The 21,411-nt window shown below is 47.3% G+C and overlaps 2 protein-coding genes across 4 annotated transcripts; one reads left to right on the top strand and one right to left on the bottom strand.

Annotated features, from left to right (window-relative positions):
• Nucleotides 1-330: 330 nt before the first annotated feature.
• On the top strand, nucleotides 331-11,773 carry LOC6581291 (PHD finger protein rhinoceros). 2 transcript variants are annotated; one of them, XM_032730909.2, is made up of 7 exons: nucleotides 331-447; nucleotides 525-1,114; nucleotides 1,202-1,396; nucleotides 1,516-1,732; nucleotides 1,793-1,982; nucleotides 2,047-2,657; nucleotides 2,749-11,773. In XM_032730909.2, exons 2-7 carry the CDS (start codon nucleotides 663-665, stop codon nucleotides 11,686-11,688), a joined length of 10,605 nt encoding a protein of 3,534 aa, XP_032586800.2. In that variant the 5' UTR covers nucleotides 331-447; nucleotides 525-662; the 3' UTR covers nucleotides 11,689-11,773. The 2 variants fall into 2 exon arrangements, with proteins under 2 accessions (XP_032586800.2, XP_043866290.1); XM_044010355.1 differs by having other exon boundaries at nucleotides 331-444.
• A 3,434-nt stretch (nucleotides 11,774-15,207) lies between these two features.
• LOC6581292 (JNK-interacting protein 1) lies at nucleotides 15,208-19,109 on the bottom strand. 2 transcript variants are annotated; one of them, XM_015161747.3, is made up of 5 exons: nucleotides 18,775-19,109; nucleotides 17,646-18,001; nucleotides 16,745-17,472; nucleotides 16,132-16,316; nucleotides 15,208-16,056 (listed from the first exon to the last, which is right to left on the bottom strand). In XM_015161747.3, exons 1-5 carry the CDS (start codon nucleotides 18,873-18,875, stop codon nucleotides 15,984-15,986), a joined length of 1,443 nt encoding a protein of 480 aa, XP_015017233.1. In that variant the 5' UTR covers nucleotides 18,876-19,109; the 3' UTR covers nucleotides 15,208-15,983. The 2 variants fall into 2 exon arrangements, with proteins under 2 accessions (XP_015017233.1, XP_002007034.1); XM_002006998.4 differs by having other exon boundaries at nucleotides 16,745-17,493.
• Nucleotides 19,110-21,411: the final 2,302 nt, after the last annotated feature.

Raw genomic sequence — 21,411 nt, forward strand, 5'->3', positions numbered from 1 at the left:
CGGTTAGTCGCAAATATAATTTAACTGTGTTCTTTTCGTTTAGGCGGGCAGTGAACAAAACAAAAGTGTAAGCCTTAGCATACACTCATACACACACACAGAGACAAAGTGCGTGCAAAAACAAAAATAGTGAAGCAAACGGTCGAAGAAACAGAAATCGAAGGAGGGGTAGCGGTAGCGCGCATCTATTGCTTATAGCAGTGCATTGCACAGACTGCAAAGTGGCGGCGCTACTCGGGATTAGTGCTGGTGCAGCGGCAGCGGCGTCCATGTTAAACGGGCGGCAGCAGCAGCAGCACAACAACAACAACAAGAACTATAATTACAATAATAACAATAACAATTCAATTAACAACAACAACAAACAGCAGTGGAACTCGCAACAACAGCAACAACAACAGCCGGCGGTGTGGCTGTGGTGTCGCCAATTGTGGCCTTAAGCATGTAGTAAGAAATGTCCATAATAAATTGCATCACTTAATTAACAACTGCCCTTCCTGCACCTCCGTTCAACCCATCCATAGGTCGCAGTTGAGCAACAAAAGCGGGCGGTCTAAGTAGCACAAGTCGAACCCCTCAGCGCAGGAGGTTCCACAAGGCAAAACCAATAAAATATATACACACACCCACACAAACAAAGAGAAACAACACACAAATGAAAAATGTCACAAAGAGGTAAGCGCGGTAATCAGCAGCAGCAGCAGCAGCAACAGCTGCAGCAGCAGCCGCCGCAACAGCAGCAGCGACAAGACGTTGAGCCGCAGCCGCCGCCCACAAAGCGACGAAAAGGACGGCCGCCCAATGGAGCCCCGGCGACAGCAACAGCGTCATCAACAGCAGCAGCAACAGCGACAACATCAACGACAGCAGTTGCTGCTGCTGCAGCAACAGTTGCTGTCAGCGACCAACAGTCAATATCGAAGCTGCCGAGCAAGGCCAAATCGGCCAGCAAAAGTAAAGCGCAAAGCAACAGCAACAACAATAATAGCAATAGCAACAACAACAGCAACAACAATAACAGCAGCAACACCTGGCAAGCGCGCTCCGTGGCCGATATCAAAATGTCGAGCATCTACAATCGAAGCTCAACCGAAGCGCCAGCTGAACTGTATCGGTACGTCCAAGAGCAATCAATATATATATATATATTTTAAATCTATAAAACTTGCTTCTAATATGCCCATTTTATGCTCTATTACAGCAAGGATCTCATTAGCGCAATGAAATTGCCAGACTCAGAGCCATTGGCCAACTCCGAGTATCTGATTGTAACTGATCAATGGAAACAGGAATGGGAGAAGGGCGTACAGGTGCCCGTCAATCCCGATTCGCTGCCCGAGCCGTGTGTCTATGTGCTGTCCGACCCAATTGTATCGCCAGCGCATGACTTTAAACTGTAAGGAATTGGTTAAACCAAAGATATTCAGATATATAGTATATATATATAAATATATGTATATATATATATATATTTGTAGGGAGTACTGTATTCATATATTTGCATTCTTATTGCAGTCCAAAAAATCGTTTCCTGCGCATCACCAAAGATGAACATTACTCGCCGGACCTGCATTGTCTGACGAATGTTGTTGCACTGGCGGAGAACACATGTGCCTATGACATCGATCCCATCGATGAGGCTTGGCTGCGATTATATAATGCCGATCGAGCACAATGTGGAGCATTTCCCATTAACGAAACGCAGTTCGAGCGGGTCATCGAGGATCTGGAGGTAGATTGTTATACGATAAAGCTAAGAATCTTGACCAATGCTCAATTATCTCTTGATTAGGTTCGCTGCTGGGAGCAAATCCAGGTCATACTTAAGAAGGAGGAGGGTCTGGGCATTGAGTTTGATGAAAATGTTATATGTGATGTTTGTCGCTCGCCCGACTCCGAGGAGGCCAACGAAATGGTATTCTGTGATAATTGCAACATCTGTGTGCATCAGGCTTGTTACGGCATTACAGCGATTCCATCAGGTAATACAAAGAGTGAAACCTTCTCTGGGGCTTATACTAAACCATATTCACAATTGCTTTCCAGGCCAGTGGCTTTGTCGCACTTGTTCGATGGGCATTAAGCCAGAGTGTGTGCTTTGTCCCAACAAGGGAGGCGCCATGAAATCTAATAAATCGGGAAAGCATTGGGCGCATGTCTCTTGCGCCTTGTGGATACCAGAAGTTAGCATTGGCTGTGTCGATCGAATGGAGCCGATAACGAAAATCTCAAGCATTCCTCAAAGTCGTTGGGCATTGATCTGTGTGCTTTGTCGCGAGCGTGTGGGCAGCTGTATACAGTGCTCGGTGAAGACGTGCAAGACGGCTTACCATGTCACCTGTGCGTTTCAGCACGGACTCGAGATGCGCGCCATTATCGAGGAGGGGAATGCCGAGGATGGTGTGAAGCTGCGCTCCTATTGTCAAAAGCATAGCATGAGCAAGGGCAAAAAGGAGGGTGCACACGCATCGCATACATCCGCATCCAGTTGCATGCAAAAGCATAACAACAAATTCTCGTCGAGCAGTGGGCATGCTGGCGAGGAGGGGCAAACAGCAGGTGCCAAAGGCGAAGATCACCGAAGACGCAAAAACCATCATCGCAAGAACGATATGACCTCAGAAGAGCGTAACCAGGCCCGTGCGCAAAGATTACAGGTAAATTATATATGACAATTTATATTGTTAGATTGATAACAGTTATATATGTATATGTCTATATGTTTGTCTATGTATCATCATTATTCAGGAGGTCGAAGCGGAGTTTGATAAACACGTGAATATCAATGATATTAGTTATCATTTGTACGATGTGGATGAGGACGCCATTGAGGCCATTTATAATTACTGGAAACTGAAGCGTAAGTCACGACATAATCGTGAGTTGATTCCACCTAAATCGGAGGATGTGGAGATGCTCGCACGCAAGCAGGAGCAACAGGATCTCGAGAATCATAAATTGGTTGTACACTTACGTCAGGACTTGGAGCGTGTGCGTAATCTTTGTTATATGGTCAGTCGACGTGAGAAGCTGTCGCGTTCGCTGTTCAAGCTGCGCGAGCAGGTGTTCTACAAGCAGCTCGCTGTGCTGGATGATGCAGTTGTGCAGCGGCAGCAGCAGCAGCAGTCGGGCGCAACGGACAACAACAAGGAGCAGCCCGCATTGGACACAGATGCCATACTCTATGCAAACGATGGACCCACTCTCTACGATCGGTTCTACAGCTCGGATCAGCTAACTGTGCCGGCACAGTATCAGAGCTTGGAATATATATTGGAGCAGCTAAAGGGTAAGAAGCAGGCACGTGGACGCGCCTCTCAATCGCCCAACAAGCGCAAGCAGCAGGCGGCGGCTAGCAAAGGCTCGCCCAAAAAGAAACTCAACAATGGTGCAATAACTACAACAACAACAACAACTACGAACACAACAACAGCAACATCAACATCAGCATCTGCAACAGCAGCTGGAACAATGGCTAACAAAGCACCCAAGTCACGTGGCTCGCCAAGGGCGCCTACAACGGCGTCTTCGGCGGTGCCGTGTGCGGGGAGGCGTGCCTCAAAGAGCGGCCCGGCAACGACGGCGACGTCGAGCCATCAACAACAACAGCAAACGCAGCAGCAGCAACAGCATAAATTGTCTAAATCCTCGAATGCTATTGGCCGCGCGTCCGCCCCAACGATTAGCGGCAGCTCGTCATCGGCTGATTCCAGCTCGGCGCACGGCAGCAGCAGCAGCAGCGCCAGCAGTAGCAACAGCAGTTCCGACTCCAGCAGCGAAAGCGATTCAGGCAATGAGAGCCACAGCTATCGCAGCTATCGCAGTAAAGCCCAGCCAGGAGGAGGTACAGCCACTGCCACTGCCACAGCCACAGCCACAGGCACATCAACAGCGGGAGCAGCCAAGCCCGTGCGTAAGCAATCCTATGCGCGCAGCGTTGAGCAGCGCAAGAAGCAGCGACAGCGGCGTCAGAGTGAGGCAGCTGCGTGTGCGTCTGCTGCGTCTGCCAATGCACGCAGCAGCTGCAGCAGCAGCAGTAGCAGCAGTAGAAGCAGGAGCAGGAGCAGGAGCAGCAGTTCCTCCAGCGACGACAACGATGAGCGGACGCAGCGTGTCAAGCGTGTCCACAAGTCAACGACAGCCACAGCCACAGCAACCGCAACAGTACCTGCCAAAAGTCAAGCAACTAAGTCAAAGCAAAGCACAGCTGCAACGAGCACAGCTCGACGAAAACTGTCCAGTAGTGGAGCAGCAGCAGCTGCAGCAGCCGCCGCCACAGCCTCATCATCTACAGCGCCCACAGCGACGCGCGGCCTTGCTCAGATGGACAAGGAAATGCGGCAGCAGGACCCCAACAGTTTGTCCAGCGATGAAAGTGAGGAGCTGCTGCCTGTGAAGCTAGGCGAGCGACACGGGCGGATTCACAATGCGAGCTCAGCGAATTCAAACTCCGCTACAGCCTTGGCCGGAGCAACGGCGACAACTGCACTACGCAAGCCGGGCCAGCATATCTACTCCGATTCGGATAGCTCGACGACAACGACGCCGGAGCGTGAGGTGCCCAAGCGGCTGGAGGAGGAGGAGCAGGCGGCAGCCGAGAGCAATGTGAGCGATTCACAAAATCAGCAAACGATACGCACCAAGGCAGCCATGAAGGAGTTTGTGCCAGGCACTACGGCAGCGACAGCGACAGCGACAACTGGCGCAACAACAACAACTGCAGTAACAACGACAAGCAAATCAAAGGCCAACAAATCGAAGGCCAATGCACCCGTCTTTCCGCCCGTGGATCTACTGGTGGTTCCTCAACGGCAGGCGGCCAAGAAGGCAAGCGAAAATATGCGCATCTCCACGAATCTCGCCACTGCGCTGCTGCCCGATGCCAACGAGCGATTGAGGGAGCCGGAGCCAGGCAGCAGCAACGCTGGAGTAAGCGCGTCCAATGCCACCAGCAGCAGCAGTAGCAGCTCGAAGAGCAAGGCCAAGGAGGCAGCCAATCGCGTGGTCGAGGCGGATAAAGCGCGACCGAAGGAGCTGCAGAAGACGACGGGCAAGGCGGCGGGCGAGACGACGGCGGAGCGTGGCAAGCGGGGCCGACCGCCCAAGCAACAAAAGGAAAAGGAAAAAGAGAAGGAGAAGGAAAAAGATAAGGAGAAGGAAAAGGAAAAAGAAAAGGAGAAAGAGAAGGAGAAGGAAAAGCCAGCACCCAAGAACAATGAGCTGGCCAAGCTGGGCAACTTTGCCGTCTCGTATGTGCCACAGCGCCAGGCCGCCAAGAAGGCAGCCGAACAGCTGAAGAGCAGCGGCGCAGCGTTGGTCAAATCAAGCCAAGAGTCGAGCACAAGTGCAGCCAATGAGGAGCTGACGACAGGAGCGAGTGCAGGAGCAGCAGCGACAACATCAAACACGTCGCCCCTCAAGTCCGCCAAACAGCAGCAGCAGCAGACGACGCCAGTGCGTCGCAACTCGCTGTTGAAGGAGACGCCACGACGGCGCTCCAAGGAGGAGGTAGCACCAGCGCCTGTCAAGCGACGCATTGCACCGCCTAATCTGTCCAGCACCAGCTCGGGTGATAGTAACAGCAGCAGCAGCAACTCCTCCAGCAGCAACAGCGACAGCAGCAGCAGCGGCAGCGGCAGCGATTCGGACAGCGACAGCGAGCCGCCAGTCCAGGAGAAGCGCAAGCCGCCAGCTGCAGCAGCAGCGGCGGCAACAACCACAACTGCTGCCTCTACATCTGCATCCACATCCAACTCTGTTTCCACCTCCGCCTCCGCCTCCACCTCCGCCTCCTCTAGCTCAATTGTGCCAAAGCGTTCGCCGCGCAAGTCGCTGGACAAACCTGCTCCGGCTCCAGCTGCAGCTCCAGCTGCACCTCTGTCCAGCCGAACGCGCCAGAATTCCACAAATAAATCGCCAAAGAGAACGCCGCAAAAGTCGCAAGCGCCGGAGCCAAATGCCACGCCCAAATCGTCGCAGCGACGCAAATCCTCGTTGGACGATCTAAGCAAGCAGACGCCGCCGGAGGTGAGTAAACGTGCCACACGCAATTCCAAGTCGCGTCCGCCCTCACCTGCCGCGGTCAGCCAAGCGAAGGCCAGTCCGGAGAAGCCAATTGCTTCCCGACGCAAGTCTCGAGCGGAATCGCCGAAGAAGACGCCGCCCAACCTGGAGCATGAGATAGCGCAGCGTAAGGCGGCGACGGGCCGGACGACGAGTGCACTGGATAAGCTGCTCGACAAGAAGCAGCAACAGCTGAACAATGCCACGCCCACGCCCACGCCCACAGCAACGCCCACAACAACACCGACGCCTCCAGCGAAGCAAAGAGCGCCGAGTCCCGAGGCGGAAACTCAGCGGCCATCCACTGCGCAGCAGGAGTCGGGCGAACAGCCCATGGACATTGACGAGGAGCTAACCACGGCGCCCACCCACACCCAGCTCTCGGCCAACGCCAGCAAACTGGCGGAGCTCTCGGCGGCGGACATCGATGAACGGCCGCCGGCAGCTCCGTTGCCCGCCTCGCCCACACCCACGCCCTCGAATGATGAGCTCTCCGATGAGGCGGGCAGCGATCAGAGCGAGCGCCGTCGCAGCCATACCTGGCGCTCGCGCCGCAGACGCCGGCGCACGCGCGACGAGGACGACGAGGAGCAGCACACGCATCACACGCAGCATCTGCTCAACGAGATGGAAAATCTGCGCGAGCTGGAGGAGGAGCGCAAGAATGAGCTGATGGTGAATGCAATACTCCGCATATACTCTGCATCCACATCCTCGCCTGCTGTCACGGTCATTCCACCCGAGCCGCCAGAGATCATTGAGCTGGACTCGAACTCCAATTCAGGCGAGCAGCAGCAGCAGCAACAACAACAACAGCAGCAACCGCAGCAACAGCAGCAACCGCCGCAGCCGCAGCAACAGCAGCAGCAGCCACAGTCGCTGCCTTTGCCGGAGGCTGTTGCCACACGCTGCGCCACTTCGGAGCTGGATCAGCCCATTGTGGATACCATTCTGGAGATGGAGGACAGCAAGTATACCAACAGCTTTGCCACCAATGTGGCTAATGTCCTGAATCCGCCCAATTCGGGTCCCATGAGCAGCCTGCTCGATAGCAGCGGCCCTGGCGCCGGCAGCAAGCAAATCTTCGAGGAGGACAGCACGCTGGCGACGCGTAATCTGGTCGAGAAGTTGCGCAAGACGAAGCGCAAGCCAATGCTGGACGATTGCAAGGACTCGTTGGACCTGCTGCCGCCCACGCCAGCGATACCCTCGGTGTTTCCCTTTCACAATGCAGCTGATCCTGAAGATCTGATCCATGCGCAAAAGGAGCTCCAGCAGCAGCAACAGCAGCAACAACAACAACAGCAGCAGCAACAGCAACAGAGTTGCCTCTTTGGCAACTCGGCGCCCAATTCGGTGGCCAGTCAGCTGACCATCAAGGATTCTCCCATGACGGCCAACAGTGGAGGCAGCTATGCCAACAGTTTGACCAATACGCCCAATGCCACGCCTACCACAAATGCGAGTGCCAACAACCTGGGCTACGGCAATGTGAACTACAGCTGCTACCTGAACAAATCCTCGCCGCAGCTGGCGCACAAGCCGAGCAACGGCAACCAGCTGGCCACGACTCCAACTGCGACACCCACCACGCCCGTCTCAGTGGCCGCCCCACCGCCCACGCCCGACTTTGTGGATCTGGCTGCGGCGGCTGTGAAGAACAGCCTGGGCGGCTATGCAGCGGGTGCTGCAGGAGGCGCCTCCTCGCTGCCGACACAGGCGAATGCAGCGATCAACTCGTCCAACTCGCAGTCGAACAACAAGCTGAGCGACTACGATGAGAACACGCGCATGCAGTCGCCATTTGGCGGGATGCAGCGCTGGAATGAGAACGATTTGATCGCAGCCAGGCGCAGCAGTTCGCCCAGCTCGGTGTCCGAGTCGAACGATCAGCCGCCGAGTCAGCTGGCCCAGCAGCTAGACAAGAGCTACTTCAACAGCTATGCTGCGGCGGCGGTCAGTGCGCCGGCTGGAGCCGGAGCTGTAGCGGGAGCCGGACCAACGGTTAATCAGGGTGCTCCAGCCAGCAACAACAACAGCGCAGTATCCGGCAGCAGTGCGGGCAATGCCTTTGGCAGCCATACGCCGCTCGTCAATGGCATCGATGCCATGTCCATGTACAACAATGCGACGCAGCAGCAGCAGCAACAGCAGCAGACCACGCCCACTCACCCACAGCGCACGCCCAACAGTCAATACAATGGCGGCATCTATCCACAGCTGGCGGCCATCATTCAGCAGCAGCAGCAGCAGCAGGTGGTGCAGGCAACGCTTGCCGAGCCGAGCGCCCAGACCTTGTTCGGGAACAGCTCACAGCCCAACACGCCCTATGTGAGCACGCCCTATGCCACGCCCAATCTGACGCTGACTACTACGCCCAATCATCAGTATCCAGTGGATGGCAATCTAACGCCTTATCCGCTGCTGAGCAGCTGTGCAGAGCAGTTGCCCGCGATGATGCAGCAGCAGCAGCAACAGCAGTCGGTGGAGCAGGTGCAGCCAGTGCAGGTGCCGCTGCCGGTGACTGTGCCCGTGGCGGTGCCTGTGCCCGTGCCCGTAACTGTGCCTGTGGCGGTGCCCATAGCTGTACCCGTCGCTCCACCCCTGCCGCCGCTGCCCCTGCCCAGCAAGGAGAGCATCTCGCCCACCAAGCGAGGCAGCAACAATTCCGCCAAGCAACAGCAGCAGCAGCAGAAGCAACAGCAGCAGCTCCAGCATAAATCGCCGCAGCTGCCGCAGGGCAAGTCGCCTGGCAAATCGCCAAGGCAACCTGTCGCGCTCCATCCGCCGCCCACGCCGCCGGCGCCCATAGCCACGCCCACGCCGACAGTCACGCCGACGCCGGCAGCGCCGAAATACGATCCGCTGACGCACACGCTGACAGGCAAGCCGCGTCAGCGGGCGCCGCGTGGCAGTGGCTCGCAGACGGGCACGCGCGGTCGAGGACGCGGCCGTGGCCGTGGTCGAGGAGGCAATGCAGCCAACACCATTCTCCCGCTGCCGCCTGCCATTGCCGACTACGGCCGGAACACGCACATCGTGAGCAACCTGGTGGGCACGCCCTACGAGTTCAACAACTACGATGACGAGCTGAGCGGGCCCGGCGTGGAGAACTTGCAGTCGTTGCGCGATCGCCGACGCAGCTTCGAGCTGCGCACGCCGAACGCGGGCGCAGCCGGCGGTGCAGCGGCGCCGAGCAACACCACCAGCTATTCGAGCTGCAAGCTGCGTGGCCAGAACAAGGCGAATAATCCCCTGCTGCATGCGATTGTGCAGCCCGTGCTGCCCGGCCCAGTGGATATGCGCACCTACAATCTTGGCTTCGAGGCACCGCACAGCACCGCCTCCCAGGAAGCCTACCAGAACAATCTCCTGGGCGCCTTCGACTCGGGCACTGCGGATCAGACGCTGAGCGAATTCGACGAGGAGGACGAGCGCCAGTTTCAGTCGGCATTGCGCGCCACTGGAACCACCAGCAGCAGCAGCACCACCACCGCCAATAATAATAACAGCAGCAGCAATAACACCTCGCCCAATAAACCACCAAGTGGAGCCACTGCTGCGAGTGGTGCAGCTCCTAGCAGCCTGCTAAGCAGCGCATTGCAATCCAGTGAAGCGAATCAAGCCCCGCCCACTAACCAGCTCGTCTCCGAGCTGGTGGTGCCTGCACTGGAAGCCTCACTGGAGGCCACGTCGGAGGAAATATCCATCGACTCAGACACCACCACGCTAACCACCAAGGCTGCCCTGAACCAACTGAAGCTTAAGATCAAGGAGCCGCTCGCCTATCCGGATCTGCACTACAGCAGCGTCACGAACAGCAGCTGCCTGTCCAGCAGTGGCAGCCTGGTGCAGGCGAATGTGGTGCAAACCACCGTCACAGCGCAGCTGAGCGGCGCCACTGTGGCCAGCACCTCGGCGGCTTGCACGCTGAGCGTGAGCGGAAACTCGCGACGCATGCGAAAGAAGGAGCTGCTCAGTCTGTATGTGGTGCAGAAGGATACGCTGAACGACGACAGCTCGTGTGGCTTGCCCGCTGCCTCGGATAGCCAGCCGCTGGAGAACATGCGCAAGTCGGATGCCAGCGAGCTGGACGACGAGCAGCAGCAGCAGCAACAGCAGCAGCTGCCGGCAGGCGGCGGCACCACCAAGCGCTTCAAGAAGACCGCCAGCAACAGGGAGCTGCGGGCCCTCGATGCGAATGCCTGCCTCGAGGAGCAGCTGCCGGCGGGTGGTGCAGCTGGAGCGCAGCCGTCGGGAGATGGCCGGCGGCGCAGCGCCTGCAGTTCGGGCAGCGCGGACAATGGCAAAACGGGGGCGGCGAGCAGTGCTGGCAAGCGACGTGGACGCAGCAAGACGCTGGAGAGCAGCGAGGATGACCACCAGGCGCCCAAGTTGAAGATCAAGATTCGCGGACTGCCAGCCACAAATGAGACGAATGCCGGACTGTCGGTCAGCGGCTTGGATGGCAGCAGCAGCAGCTACAGCTACGAGATGACGCGACGGGCCTGTCCGCCCAAGAAGCGACTCACGAGCAACTACAGCACCCCAACGCTGGAGGAGATCAAGCGCGACTCGATGAACTATCGCAAGAAGGTAATGCAGGACTTTGACAAGGGCGAGGACAACAACAAACGGGAGCTGGCGGGCGACAATGAGACGCTGCTGGCCAAGCCGAAGAAGGACAAGAAGGACAAGCCGAAGAAGGACAAAAAGGAGAAGAAGCGCCTCAAGCAGCAGCAGCAGCAGCAGCAACAGTTGCTGCAGTTCAGCAACAACAACAGCACCACCACCACCCTGACGACCATGACCACCACGCTGATTGAGAACACGGTCAGCGACTCGCCTGGTGAGAAGCCAAAGCTCATATTGCGAATCAACAAGCGCAAGGCGGAGACAACGACCACCACGAAAATCAACGCGGAACAACAGCCACAGCAAGAGCAGCCGCAGCAGCAGCAGCAGCAGCAGCAAATGGAGGCTCCGTTGCGCCTGAAGATCGCGCGTATTTCAGCTGGAGGCGCCTATGTCATCGGTGCCAAGACGGACAACAAGGAGCCAACGCCAGCGCCATCCGTTTCCCCAGCGGCGCCCGCCGAGCTGCCGCTGTTGCCACTGGTCGGTGTCGGTGTATCGCCATCGCTCACCAACAACAATAGCAGCTTCACGCCTCACTCCCAGAACGCGAATGCCTCGCCTGCACTGCTGGGCAAGGATACGAGCACGCCCTCGCCGCCCTGCCTGGTCATCGACAGCAGCAAGAGTGCGGATGTGCATGACTCCACCTCGTTGCCAGAGAGCAGCGGTGCAACGGCTGCCTCGGTCGTCAGTGGTGCTGGTGGAGGCGTGGGTGGTGCTGATGTTGTTGGTGTCGGTGTTGGACCCACCTCGCCGCTGTGCGTCAATGTGGGCAACTATGATAATAGCAACAATTCGTTGCCGTCGGCCAGTGGCTCCGGCTCAGGGTCCGGGTCCGCGTCCAGCAATTCCTGCAACAGCAATTCGAACAACAACAACAATAACAATAATAATAACAACAACAACAACAATAACAACGGCAACAACAGCAACGGCAGCCGCACAGGCGGTTTACTTCCACTGAAAAAAGACTGTGAGGTTAGATGATAATCATAAAGCCAGCGTTCGACCAAGCTATATATGTATATGAAACACACATATATATATATATATATATATATATATATATATATATATATATATGTAGATCAGACTATATACATACATATATATAGAGAGAGAGAGAGAGAGAAACGATTCAGCGATCGTTTACTTCCAGCAGCAACAAAGTGTCCTATAAAAAAAAGCAAACCCTACATAGTTATCCACTTTCATGCATGTTCTTTTGTAAACCCATCTGTAAATCATTTATTTTTATCCCCCTTCCGCAACATTTTTGTAAAGCCCTATTTTGTACAGTTAGGTCATAAGTCCTGCCCCAATTTTGTTGTGCACACGCAAGATATTAAAACTATATAGGCATACTATATATCTATATATATAAATATGAATTATACAACAACGTACATAAACAAATACTAAATAATGATTGTACATTTTTAATTAAAGCGAATTTTATATATAGTTCCGTAGTCTAGCCTATGTAAAAAATCAAATACTGTATTAAAAGTTAAACACGCAGTAGAAATTCGCAATTATGTTTAGCCTAAATATCAGAAAAAGTTAAAAATTAATAAAAGAATTCAAATGCTCGGTTTATATAGCGCATACGGATCAGCATGCGTTATTCTAGTTAACCCACTTCCATAAAAATACCTACTCATATATAAAATTAAAGAAAAAAAACTAAAATATATAAAAATAAATATATATTATTATTATATATATTTTAATTATTTATTAATAACTATTTAAAAATGACACAAAAATAAATGAGAGAATTCATTAAATAAACACAAAAAAATTTAAAAATAAAATAGAAAATTTGTTAAAAATCGAAGAAAAAAAAACCGAAATGAAAAGCGAAACACTTAACAGTTGTAGCTCGTAGTCATTAATTGTAGTTCATAGCGAAAATCGAAAGTCGGCTACCAACATTTTGGGGGCGTGGCCGCAACTAAGTGCATATATTAAAGCGAAGAGCAACATATTAAACTAGAATAGAAATTAAAATGAAAAGTAACAAAATCAAGAACACTTTTGGAGAATGGAAATGTTTGTATTTTTAGATTGTAAGCAAAAGAAAAACCGTGTCGAAACTCCATAAAAAAAAAATTTTAAAATTGCAACAAAACACTTGAAGTTTATTATTTTATAGTAATTTTTGTTGAAACATTTTTGAACATTTTCGAAATAGTCCAAAACAGTTTTTGTACAGACAACTCGAAAAGATCTACACAATCATTACACTACATACAGCTGCGGGCATAAAAATAGTAGTGCGGCTGAGCACTAAATGTTATATACAAAAACTTTGTGATTAACTTAACAACATCTAAATGAATAACAAATCAAGTTAGTCTTAATATTCGTTTAAAATTTTGTTAAAAACATTAAGTTTATCCCAGAGGTGCTTTGTTTAACATTTTGAGTTTAGTCCCACTTCTATTTTTAGTACCAGCAGCTGCATAAGTTATTATCAGACGCTCCATGTGATTGCGCATTCCAGTTCTAGTTGCAGATGATAAAGATGACTTCAAATCCAAAATGAATGAAAAAATCCCTTTTTATGTCTCTAAAAAGGTTTTTAAATTACAAAACTTTAATCAATCACATCGAGCAGCTACAACTGTATATATTCATGTATGTATATGGAAATTTTTTTAAAAATTCGGCTTACCAATTTAACAAAAATCAAGAAATGACACATTATTAAAAAAGTAAAAGTTAAAAAGAAATAAATAAATAAAACATATTTATTCCAATATATTCAACAAGCAAACAGAAAATTGTAATTTTAGAACTATTCGGAGTTGTAAATGGCAAAGATTGTAAATAGTTGTGTGAGTGTGTGCGTGCCTGTGTCTGTGTCTGTGCGTGAATGAAATGTTTTTTTTTATTATTATTACGTTAAAATTATATTATTAATAAATACTGATTATTAATTTTAAATTGTAGTTTTTAGCGAAAATTTAAATAAAACAACAAGCAAAAGCCTTATTTAAAAAAAAAAAAAATAATGAATCAAATCATTTTAAACATTTAAAACTTGCAATCTGCACAAGCCCAATTTTGTTTTTCATCAATCTATAAGCTAATCCGATATGATAATATAATGATCTGATACTTTATATCGTGAAGTTGGCAAATGTGGGGAACCAAAAGAAAGAGCGATTATATAGCAGAGTAATCCTTGAAAACAATTTGTCAATTAAAAAACAAAATGTAAAGTATATGGATAACATAAAAATCATGAATGGAACTGGGTATATACACATATATGTATATATACATACATATATAATAAAAAGTAGGGACACAATATTTTTGGTGCCGTATTTTGTACAAATCAAGCAATATTCTCTGAACTTGTTAATGGAAAACACACAAAATAGAGAGAAATAGATCGTATATTTTTTAGTTCCCATATGTGCGATACAGACCAAACCAAGCGTTAAATAAATATAAAATACTTGATATAAGTCAAGAAAATGTCATACATATGCCTAAAAAAAAAAGGAAAACTTTTCAAGAATTACATTTCTATAAGCAACATAGGCAAACAATAAGTATTACTAATGAAATTATTATTATTATACTATTATTATTATTATTATCATTATTATTATTATTGATATGATATAGGTGTTGAGCAGATGACAACAGTTAGTTCGTAAGTACGTAGGGCTACATAGGGAAATCTATAGTGCTAGTATAGTGTCAGGAACTAAAGATCGATATGTAGATTTAACAATGGGTAGGTGTTATATAAGTATATAAAACGAACAATCTAAGCACATGCCTAGTAAATCCAAATATATAAGTATTGTGTAACATACTACAGAATATATATATACAGATCTATATGTATATATATACATAAATCAACTTTTTTGTATGTTAAATAATTATGAACATGATTTCTAAACAAAACTTCGATATAATATATGTAAAATACGGAAACAAGATAATGCTGTAAAAATATGAAAAAATTAAAACCAACCAACTAGTAAAGCTAAGTTGTATTATAAATATGAAAATATAGAAGAAATTATACATAAATTATTAAAAACAAAAGTCTTTTACTTACCTTCCACAATATTTTCCATAATGATATAAAATCATTAACATTTTTTTTTTTTTATATAGATATATATTTCCTTTTGTTTTCTGTATAAGTACATATATATTCATCTCTTTATATATATATAATTGTTTTACACATCTTAGAGTTTTTGGGTTTTGTTTTTCGTTATAATACTAGAAAATTTGCGTGTGGAGTGAGCCTTGTTTATAAGAAATTAGAATCTGATATTTGAATTTATTTGTTTTTTTTTTTTTTTTTTTATTCAAAAAAGCGTCTGCACAAAAGCCAGATGAAAGTTCTATTCGAAAATCTCAAGGCTTATTGCTACTTTGGCCACACACACAGTCTGTACACTCAGAGAAAAAACGACTGCACTTGTGATAATTGTTGTTATTATAAATTAAGTTAGGAATTTTTTCAAAGAAATTAATAAGTTAAATTATTGTAGCAAAAGTAAAAATATCTTAATTTCATAGTTTTTATACTTAAACTAAGCATTCAAAAATACTAAATGGAAGTAAAAAACATCTTAAAGTATTTCTTTTTAAATTAATAATTAATTCTTGTCAATTTTATAATATAAATATTTCCGTAAAGAGTTTAGTGCAAACTTAACTTCATTTATTTAGTATTTTTTCTCTGAGTGTAAAGTCTGGTATATTATTGTTTTACAACCAGCTCCATTTGACTTCAAAGTTTTAAGAGTGCAGCTTATCTATCATCTGGTTTGTGCATATATCGTATATAATTTATTCCGAAATATCTTTTCTTTTTGTTTTTCAATCTTTGTATTTGTGGATTATAGCGTTTCTCTATAAGTTACACTTAAATTGTCTAATCGCTGTGTTCTTTGTGGGCTTTACGAACCGAAATGAACTATTTACACTTTGAGAAAAATTTCGTTATCAAATATTATTATAGTTTAAATAGAACTGTCAAATATGAGCTTAAGATTTTTGCTTTTTTATTTTTGTTTTAAATTTATTTTTATTGCATGATTTTTGTATTTGGAATAATTTTTGGGAATTTTCTTTCACTTTGTGTATTTTTGTAGCTTTTCGGCGAAGACCAAAAATTGTTGTCCATTTTTGTTGTTGTTGTTGTATTTATTAATAATCACACAAAAAATATAGAGATATATATTTTGCATGGTATATTTGTTCTTATTTGTTTTTCCTTTAAAGTATTGCGCTCTTTACTCAATGTAAATGTCCTCGATGGGATAAGCTGTTTCAATAAACTTCTGATAGAAACGCTGAAAGGCGCGACTGGAAGAAAGAGGAGAGGATTGTATAAATAAGATGAATTGATGGAGTTATCAATGTGTGTGTGTGGATGCTTACCCAACTGCCTCGGCCACTGGCCTTGTGGACTCGGAGCCCTTGAAGACGTGACAAGCGAATCGCTGCACTGTCGGATGCTTTGTGATGAACCCAATGAAGCGATGATCGCGCGGATGAAACGCGCAGAAAGAGACATTCTTAAGCGAGTAGAAGTAATCGATGCAGGGTTTCTTCTCCTTCTTGTTCTGTTGAAGAGTTATAAAAGATAAAACATATAGAGAAGAAGAAGTTGGAATATATAATATAATATAATTAGAGTATTCAGATATCCAAAAGCGAAAACATATAGAGAACATTTCTTTTATTATAAGATCCTGTTGCTCAATAGTCTAGTTTCCGGGGTATACTTGAAAATTAAGTTCATAACCATTTTTAGGTAATTTAAGGAGGCTATGGAGGTAGATTATTTGTGCGGATATTGTTCACTTATAGAGAATTATCAAAAATGGGTTCTACCAACTCGTAAAGATTTTGTTTAATGAAATATAGTTTTCGGTCCACTGTCGCATATGATTCTCTACGTTCAAAGACTCCCTAATCACCAATATAAATTGCCTTTGCTTCGTCTATTACTCTAAACATTCCCTTCAGCCCACTTTCAGCTCGCACTTACATTTGGCGCCGAGCGATCGACCATGCGTAGACCCTGATCGGATACCTCCAGTATGCAAGTTTGTCCTGTCGGCGAGTTGCCGTACTCGCCCACAATTTTGCGCACCGCCTGGCAGACGACGCCGGTGCCCTTGTGTGCCAGCGTCTCCACGGAGCCCAGATAGCCGAGTAGGTAGCGCTCCTTCTTCACCAGCTGCACCGTCGGATCGAACTCGTTGTAGTCGAGATCCACGGCATAGGCCGAGGGGAAGATGCCCTGTCGACCTGTGCGCAAATTCACGCCCTCGCACCACAAGTCCTCGGCCTCCTTCTGCACATAGATGGCGTCGCCGATCTCCAGCTCGATCTCGTCGTGGTGTCGCGGCACAAATTTGTGCAAGCCACGATGCGTGGCCTCTAGCATCTCCAGCTGGCCAAAGGGTACGCCGCCCAGGGTTGGGGGAAACGGGGATTGCGAGACCGGGGATGTGATCTGTGGCGACATGCTCTTGAAGTCGTTGGGCGAATGGGCGGTGCTATGACCGCTGTCCACATCGCCCAAACTCTGCAAACGCTCCGAGTCCGGGCTGGAGTCCTCGTCCAGCAGGTAGCCACACTTGAGCGATAGAAACGAGCGCTGAACTCCGCCGGGTGCACCACCCACTCCAGCTCCTGCTCCTCCGCCGATTCCATTGCCAGCCGCCTCGCCCATGCGAAACTCCTCGGCCAGATTGCAGGCAGTCGAACCACCTAGAATATGCAGAATGGAAGCTGCAACGAGGCCATGAGTAGATTAGCTTCAACTACGTGGGACAGAGTTTCATCTCTCTAACTAAGGCATGCATGGATCGCTATTTACTTTACTCGGAGTATTTCGATTGAATATAACAAACGAGAACTCATAATTATCGTGCCCCACTCACATTTCTTATTCTTTGGTATCTCGGGCAGCTTGCGACGACGTCGTGTGGCTGCCGCATTGGGCGTCAGCAGCTCCGTGATGGGGCCCACGTTGGTCACAGTCGGAGCTGGGGTCATGCCATTGATGCCAATGAAGCCGCCGATGGCATCCTGATGATTCAGCGGATGATGGCGATGCGAGTTGAACGAATCGTTTGTATCGAGCGAACCGTCAGAGGACAACGTGACCTTTAAGCCATCGCCCAGCTCATCGTCCTCCACCTGACGCTGCAGCTTGCCATCGGCCATGACATCCTCCTGGTCGGAGCCGTCGCTTTTCGACGAATGCGAATCTTCCAGATCATCGTTGGGTATTAGACTAGTTAACAAGGGAAATTTGAGAAATTTTGAGATTAGTTAGGAATTAGGAAATATAAAGGAGAATGATGAATAATGAAAGTATCAAGGCAGTGAATGCTTGATTGATTGGTAGATGGATTGATTGATAAAACAATACATAAATAATTTTCATTATTTTAGAATGATTGATTCTGTTATTTGTTGACTTAGTTAATAAATATTCGATTTATATTTGATAGATTAGCAGTCTGATTGATACATAAATAATTTTCATTATTGTAGAATAAGTGACTAATTGGCTGGTTGATTGATGATTATATATATTTTATATGGCAAGCTTATGGATTGATTCTGTATTAGTTGACTGATTTACTTAATATTTGATTTATTGATATAAGATAGATTTTCAGTCTGATTGACTTTTGCTTGGCTGATTCACCATTTCACCATCTGCCTTCTTTTCAAGGATCTATGCAAACTGGTGTAGTAATTAGGGATACATTTGTTGCCCAAGGTAAAGCCGGACAGCTGTTAGTACCCTATATATATCCCATACACTGAATCTCTAGTCTATACTGCGCTGCATTGGAATCTTGTGAAGTACAGCAGCTAAATCCCAGCATCCTTGAGCTCAGCTGTTGCCCGACGCACTGTCTGCCCGTCCGGGGCTAATCTGCACCGAGTCTGGCCCCCCCACCGAGTAGAGTTATTTGGAACACGTGTTCGCCCACTCAGTCGATTGATTTTTCAAGTGTGTGTGTGTGTGTGTGTTTTTTACACCAATTTACTTACGAGTAAAATGCATGTGTGGTGTTCTTTTTGCCAAATGGGGCGCTGATTGCATGTGGCTCAAAGATGGGCCTATGGAATTCCTCAAATTCGCTGTCGGCCATGGCTCTGTTAAGTGGGCGCAGCTGCCACGCCTACCAGCTAGAGGCTAACTAACTTGGGCTTAACTTTTCACTAGATCTGTATATTTATCGATTGCAATTGCCTTCAAGATTTGCAGCTATCCGACATATCCGCAGGCAGCCGAAACACTTTTTCACTTCACAAACTTAAAATAATCAATAATTTCCTTGACGTCGCGTATTTCTTCTCGTACTTCAGGGCAGTTTGACGTCCACTTCGCAGCTAAACTCTTCCCTGGGACATTTCTGTGCGAAGCCTCAGCTGTCAGGAGCATGCTCCATTGCGCTCATAATTTCCCATACGCATTCGCTCTCTCTTGCTTTCTCTCCCTCTCTCACGCTCTTTTGCTGTAAGCATTCGTAACTTGTTTTTGTTTACAAGCAGCCAAGCCATTCTGGAGCTGCATTTTGGGGGTTGCGAAAGCACGCGCATGCGCATATTGTTTCGATTCCCACATGCATTGGGGGTGAGTGCTGCGAATTGCAATGCTGCTGCTTGCCACAAGCGGATGTCGCATGTCCGAAGCCCTAGTTCATTTGAACTGTGGCGCGTGTTGCGATATTCAATGGGCTAAAAAGGAAGAGAACTTCAAAAAGTTTCAGTTTTCGAAAATATATGTAAAATTGAAAACTAGAATTACGATAATCTACTAATATGCAGCATATGTAAATTTATAAACAATTACTTTACAAAATCTGATTTAATTTCGAAAATCTCTTTCGAGCTTAAAATGGATTCGACTTACGCAAATGAAGAATAGAGTTCAAATAGTCTAACTGTTCGAGCTTATATAGGAATCCTATATCAATTGATATTCACACAAGCATTTTAAGTTCTGATAGTCCACATCATCATCATTGCATCATTACATAATTATTATACCCTGAACCCATTTTCAATGGGAAATCAGGGTATAATGGTTTTGTTGAAATGTATGTAACAGGCAGAAGGAGGCGTGGCAGACCCCACAAAGTATATATATTCTTGATCAGGGCGACGAGCTGAGTTGATTTGGCCCTGTCCGTCTGTCTGTCCGTCTGTCCGTCTGTCCGTCCGTCCGTCTGTCCGTCTGTCCGTATGTATGAACGCGTCGATTTCAGAAGATATAAGAGCTAGAGACTTCAAATTTCCGTAATTACAGCGCGCATATCAAGTTTATCATTAAAAATCGATAACTCATCTCGATCTTTTTTTATCGATAAAAAACCTTATCGAAATCCAGTTATAAAATTATATCTTCTACACCTTTATTGCTAGAGTCTCCAAATTTTTAATGTATGCCTATATGCAATTTATACAATTTCGGTTTTTGTTAAAATTTACCCCCGCCCTTAAATTCACCCCCTCACCCTAACTTTTGTAAAAAGCGTATTTCAAATACTAGAGACTTGTGCTTTGGCAATTACATGCATATCCATGTCATAATCATAATCTGAAAGTTTCATGAAGATCGTACGTCCACAAAAAAGTTATTAAGCAATTAAGTTCTCATAGTAAGCGCACACTGCCGCCCATGCGTGTTTATGTTTGTGTGTGTATATGTATGTTATTGTTTGTGTATGTGTGTGTGTGTGTATGTGTGTGTGTATGTGTGTATATATGTGTGTGTATGTATGCCTGTGTGTGCGTGTTTCTTGTGTAAGCTGAAAGACGCGAAAAATTATTGAAATAGCTATTACTCCAAGGGTTCAGGGGATCTCGTAGTCGAGTAGTCTCGACTAGAGCTTTCTTACTTGTTTTAGCTATAAGTTGGAGAAATATTCGATATACATATATGTAAGATTATTTTTCATATATATAAATATGTATACAGCATAGGTATATATGTATACATCTGCATGTACAAATTCACAATGTCAATGTCTATTCATTCACAGTTGCTTTGCTAGGCTAGGCAAGGCCAGGCCAGGCCCAGCAAGGCCTTAACTTAATTAGACGCAAATCAACAGAAATCAACACACAGAAATCAGAAGCGCCATTCATTGGTTCATTCATTCACTTAGTCATTCATTCATTTAGCAGCTGAGATATGGTCCCGGGGGTGGCTGGATCTTTAAAAGGGTCTTTAAGAGGCTTCGCCTGTTATAAATCCATCAACTGTTTACCGCACAGCAGCAGCAGGAGCAGCAGCAAGAGCAGGAGCAGAAGGAGCAGCAACAGCAACAGCCGCAATCACTTTGAATGTCCGTTTCAAGTGTGGTTAAGCGTTTGTGGAGTGGGAGCCACTGCCAGAGGAGGAGACAGAAGTTGAGTCCGTGTAGTAGCCATTACGTTTATCACATCAGCTCATTTCTGCCCACACATTGTGTGTGTGTGTGCGTATGTGCGTGTGTGTGTGTGTGTGCTACACCCGCATATTTTAATAGCCAAGTAGCTCCTGCTCAAGCAGCAACTGAAGTTGTTTTTTCGTCGTTGCTAGCTGCAGCTCCCCAGCTCGTTGTTTGCTTTTCTCTAAGCGCAAACAATGGGCCCCCAAAGTGTACCAAAAGCAGAGCCGCAAAAGAAATTGCCATTTAT

Source organism: Drosophila mojavensis, unplaced genomic scaffold (genome assembly GCF_018153725.1).
Source record: "Drosophila mojavensis isolate 15081-1352.22 unplaced genomic scaffold, ASM1815372v1 contig_74, whole genome shotgun sequence".
NCBI classification, from domain to species: Eukaryota; Metazoa; Arthropoda; class Insecta; order Diptera; family Drosophilidae; genus Drosophila; species Drosophila mojavensis.

Coding starts and splice junctions, on each gene's coding strand:
- LOC6581291 (XM_032730909.2), top strand. CDS start 663: ATGTCACAAAGAGGTAAGCGCGGTAATCAGCAGCAGCAGCAGCAGCAA. Junction 1,115..1,201: donor GCGCCAGCTGAACTGTATCG/GTACGTCCAAGA, acceptor GCTCTATTACAG/CAAGGATCTCATTAGCGCAA. Junction 1,983..2,046: donor CATTACAGCGATTCCATCAG/GTAATACAAAGA, acceptor ATTGCTTTCCAG/GCCAGTGGCTTTGTCGCACT.
- LOC6581292 (XM_002006998.4), bottom strand. CDS start 18,875: ATGGCCGACAGCGAATTTGAGGAATTCCATAGGCCCATCTTTGAGCCA. Junction 16,317..16,744: donor TCGATCGCTCGGCGCCAAAT/GTAAGTGCGAGC, acceptor ACTCTTCAACAG/AACAAGAAGGAGAAGAAACC. Junction 16,057..16,131: donor CCAGTGGCCGAGGCAGTTGG/GTAAGCATCCAC, acceptor TCTTTCTTCCAG/TCGCGCCTTTCAGCGTTTCT.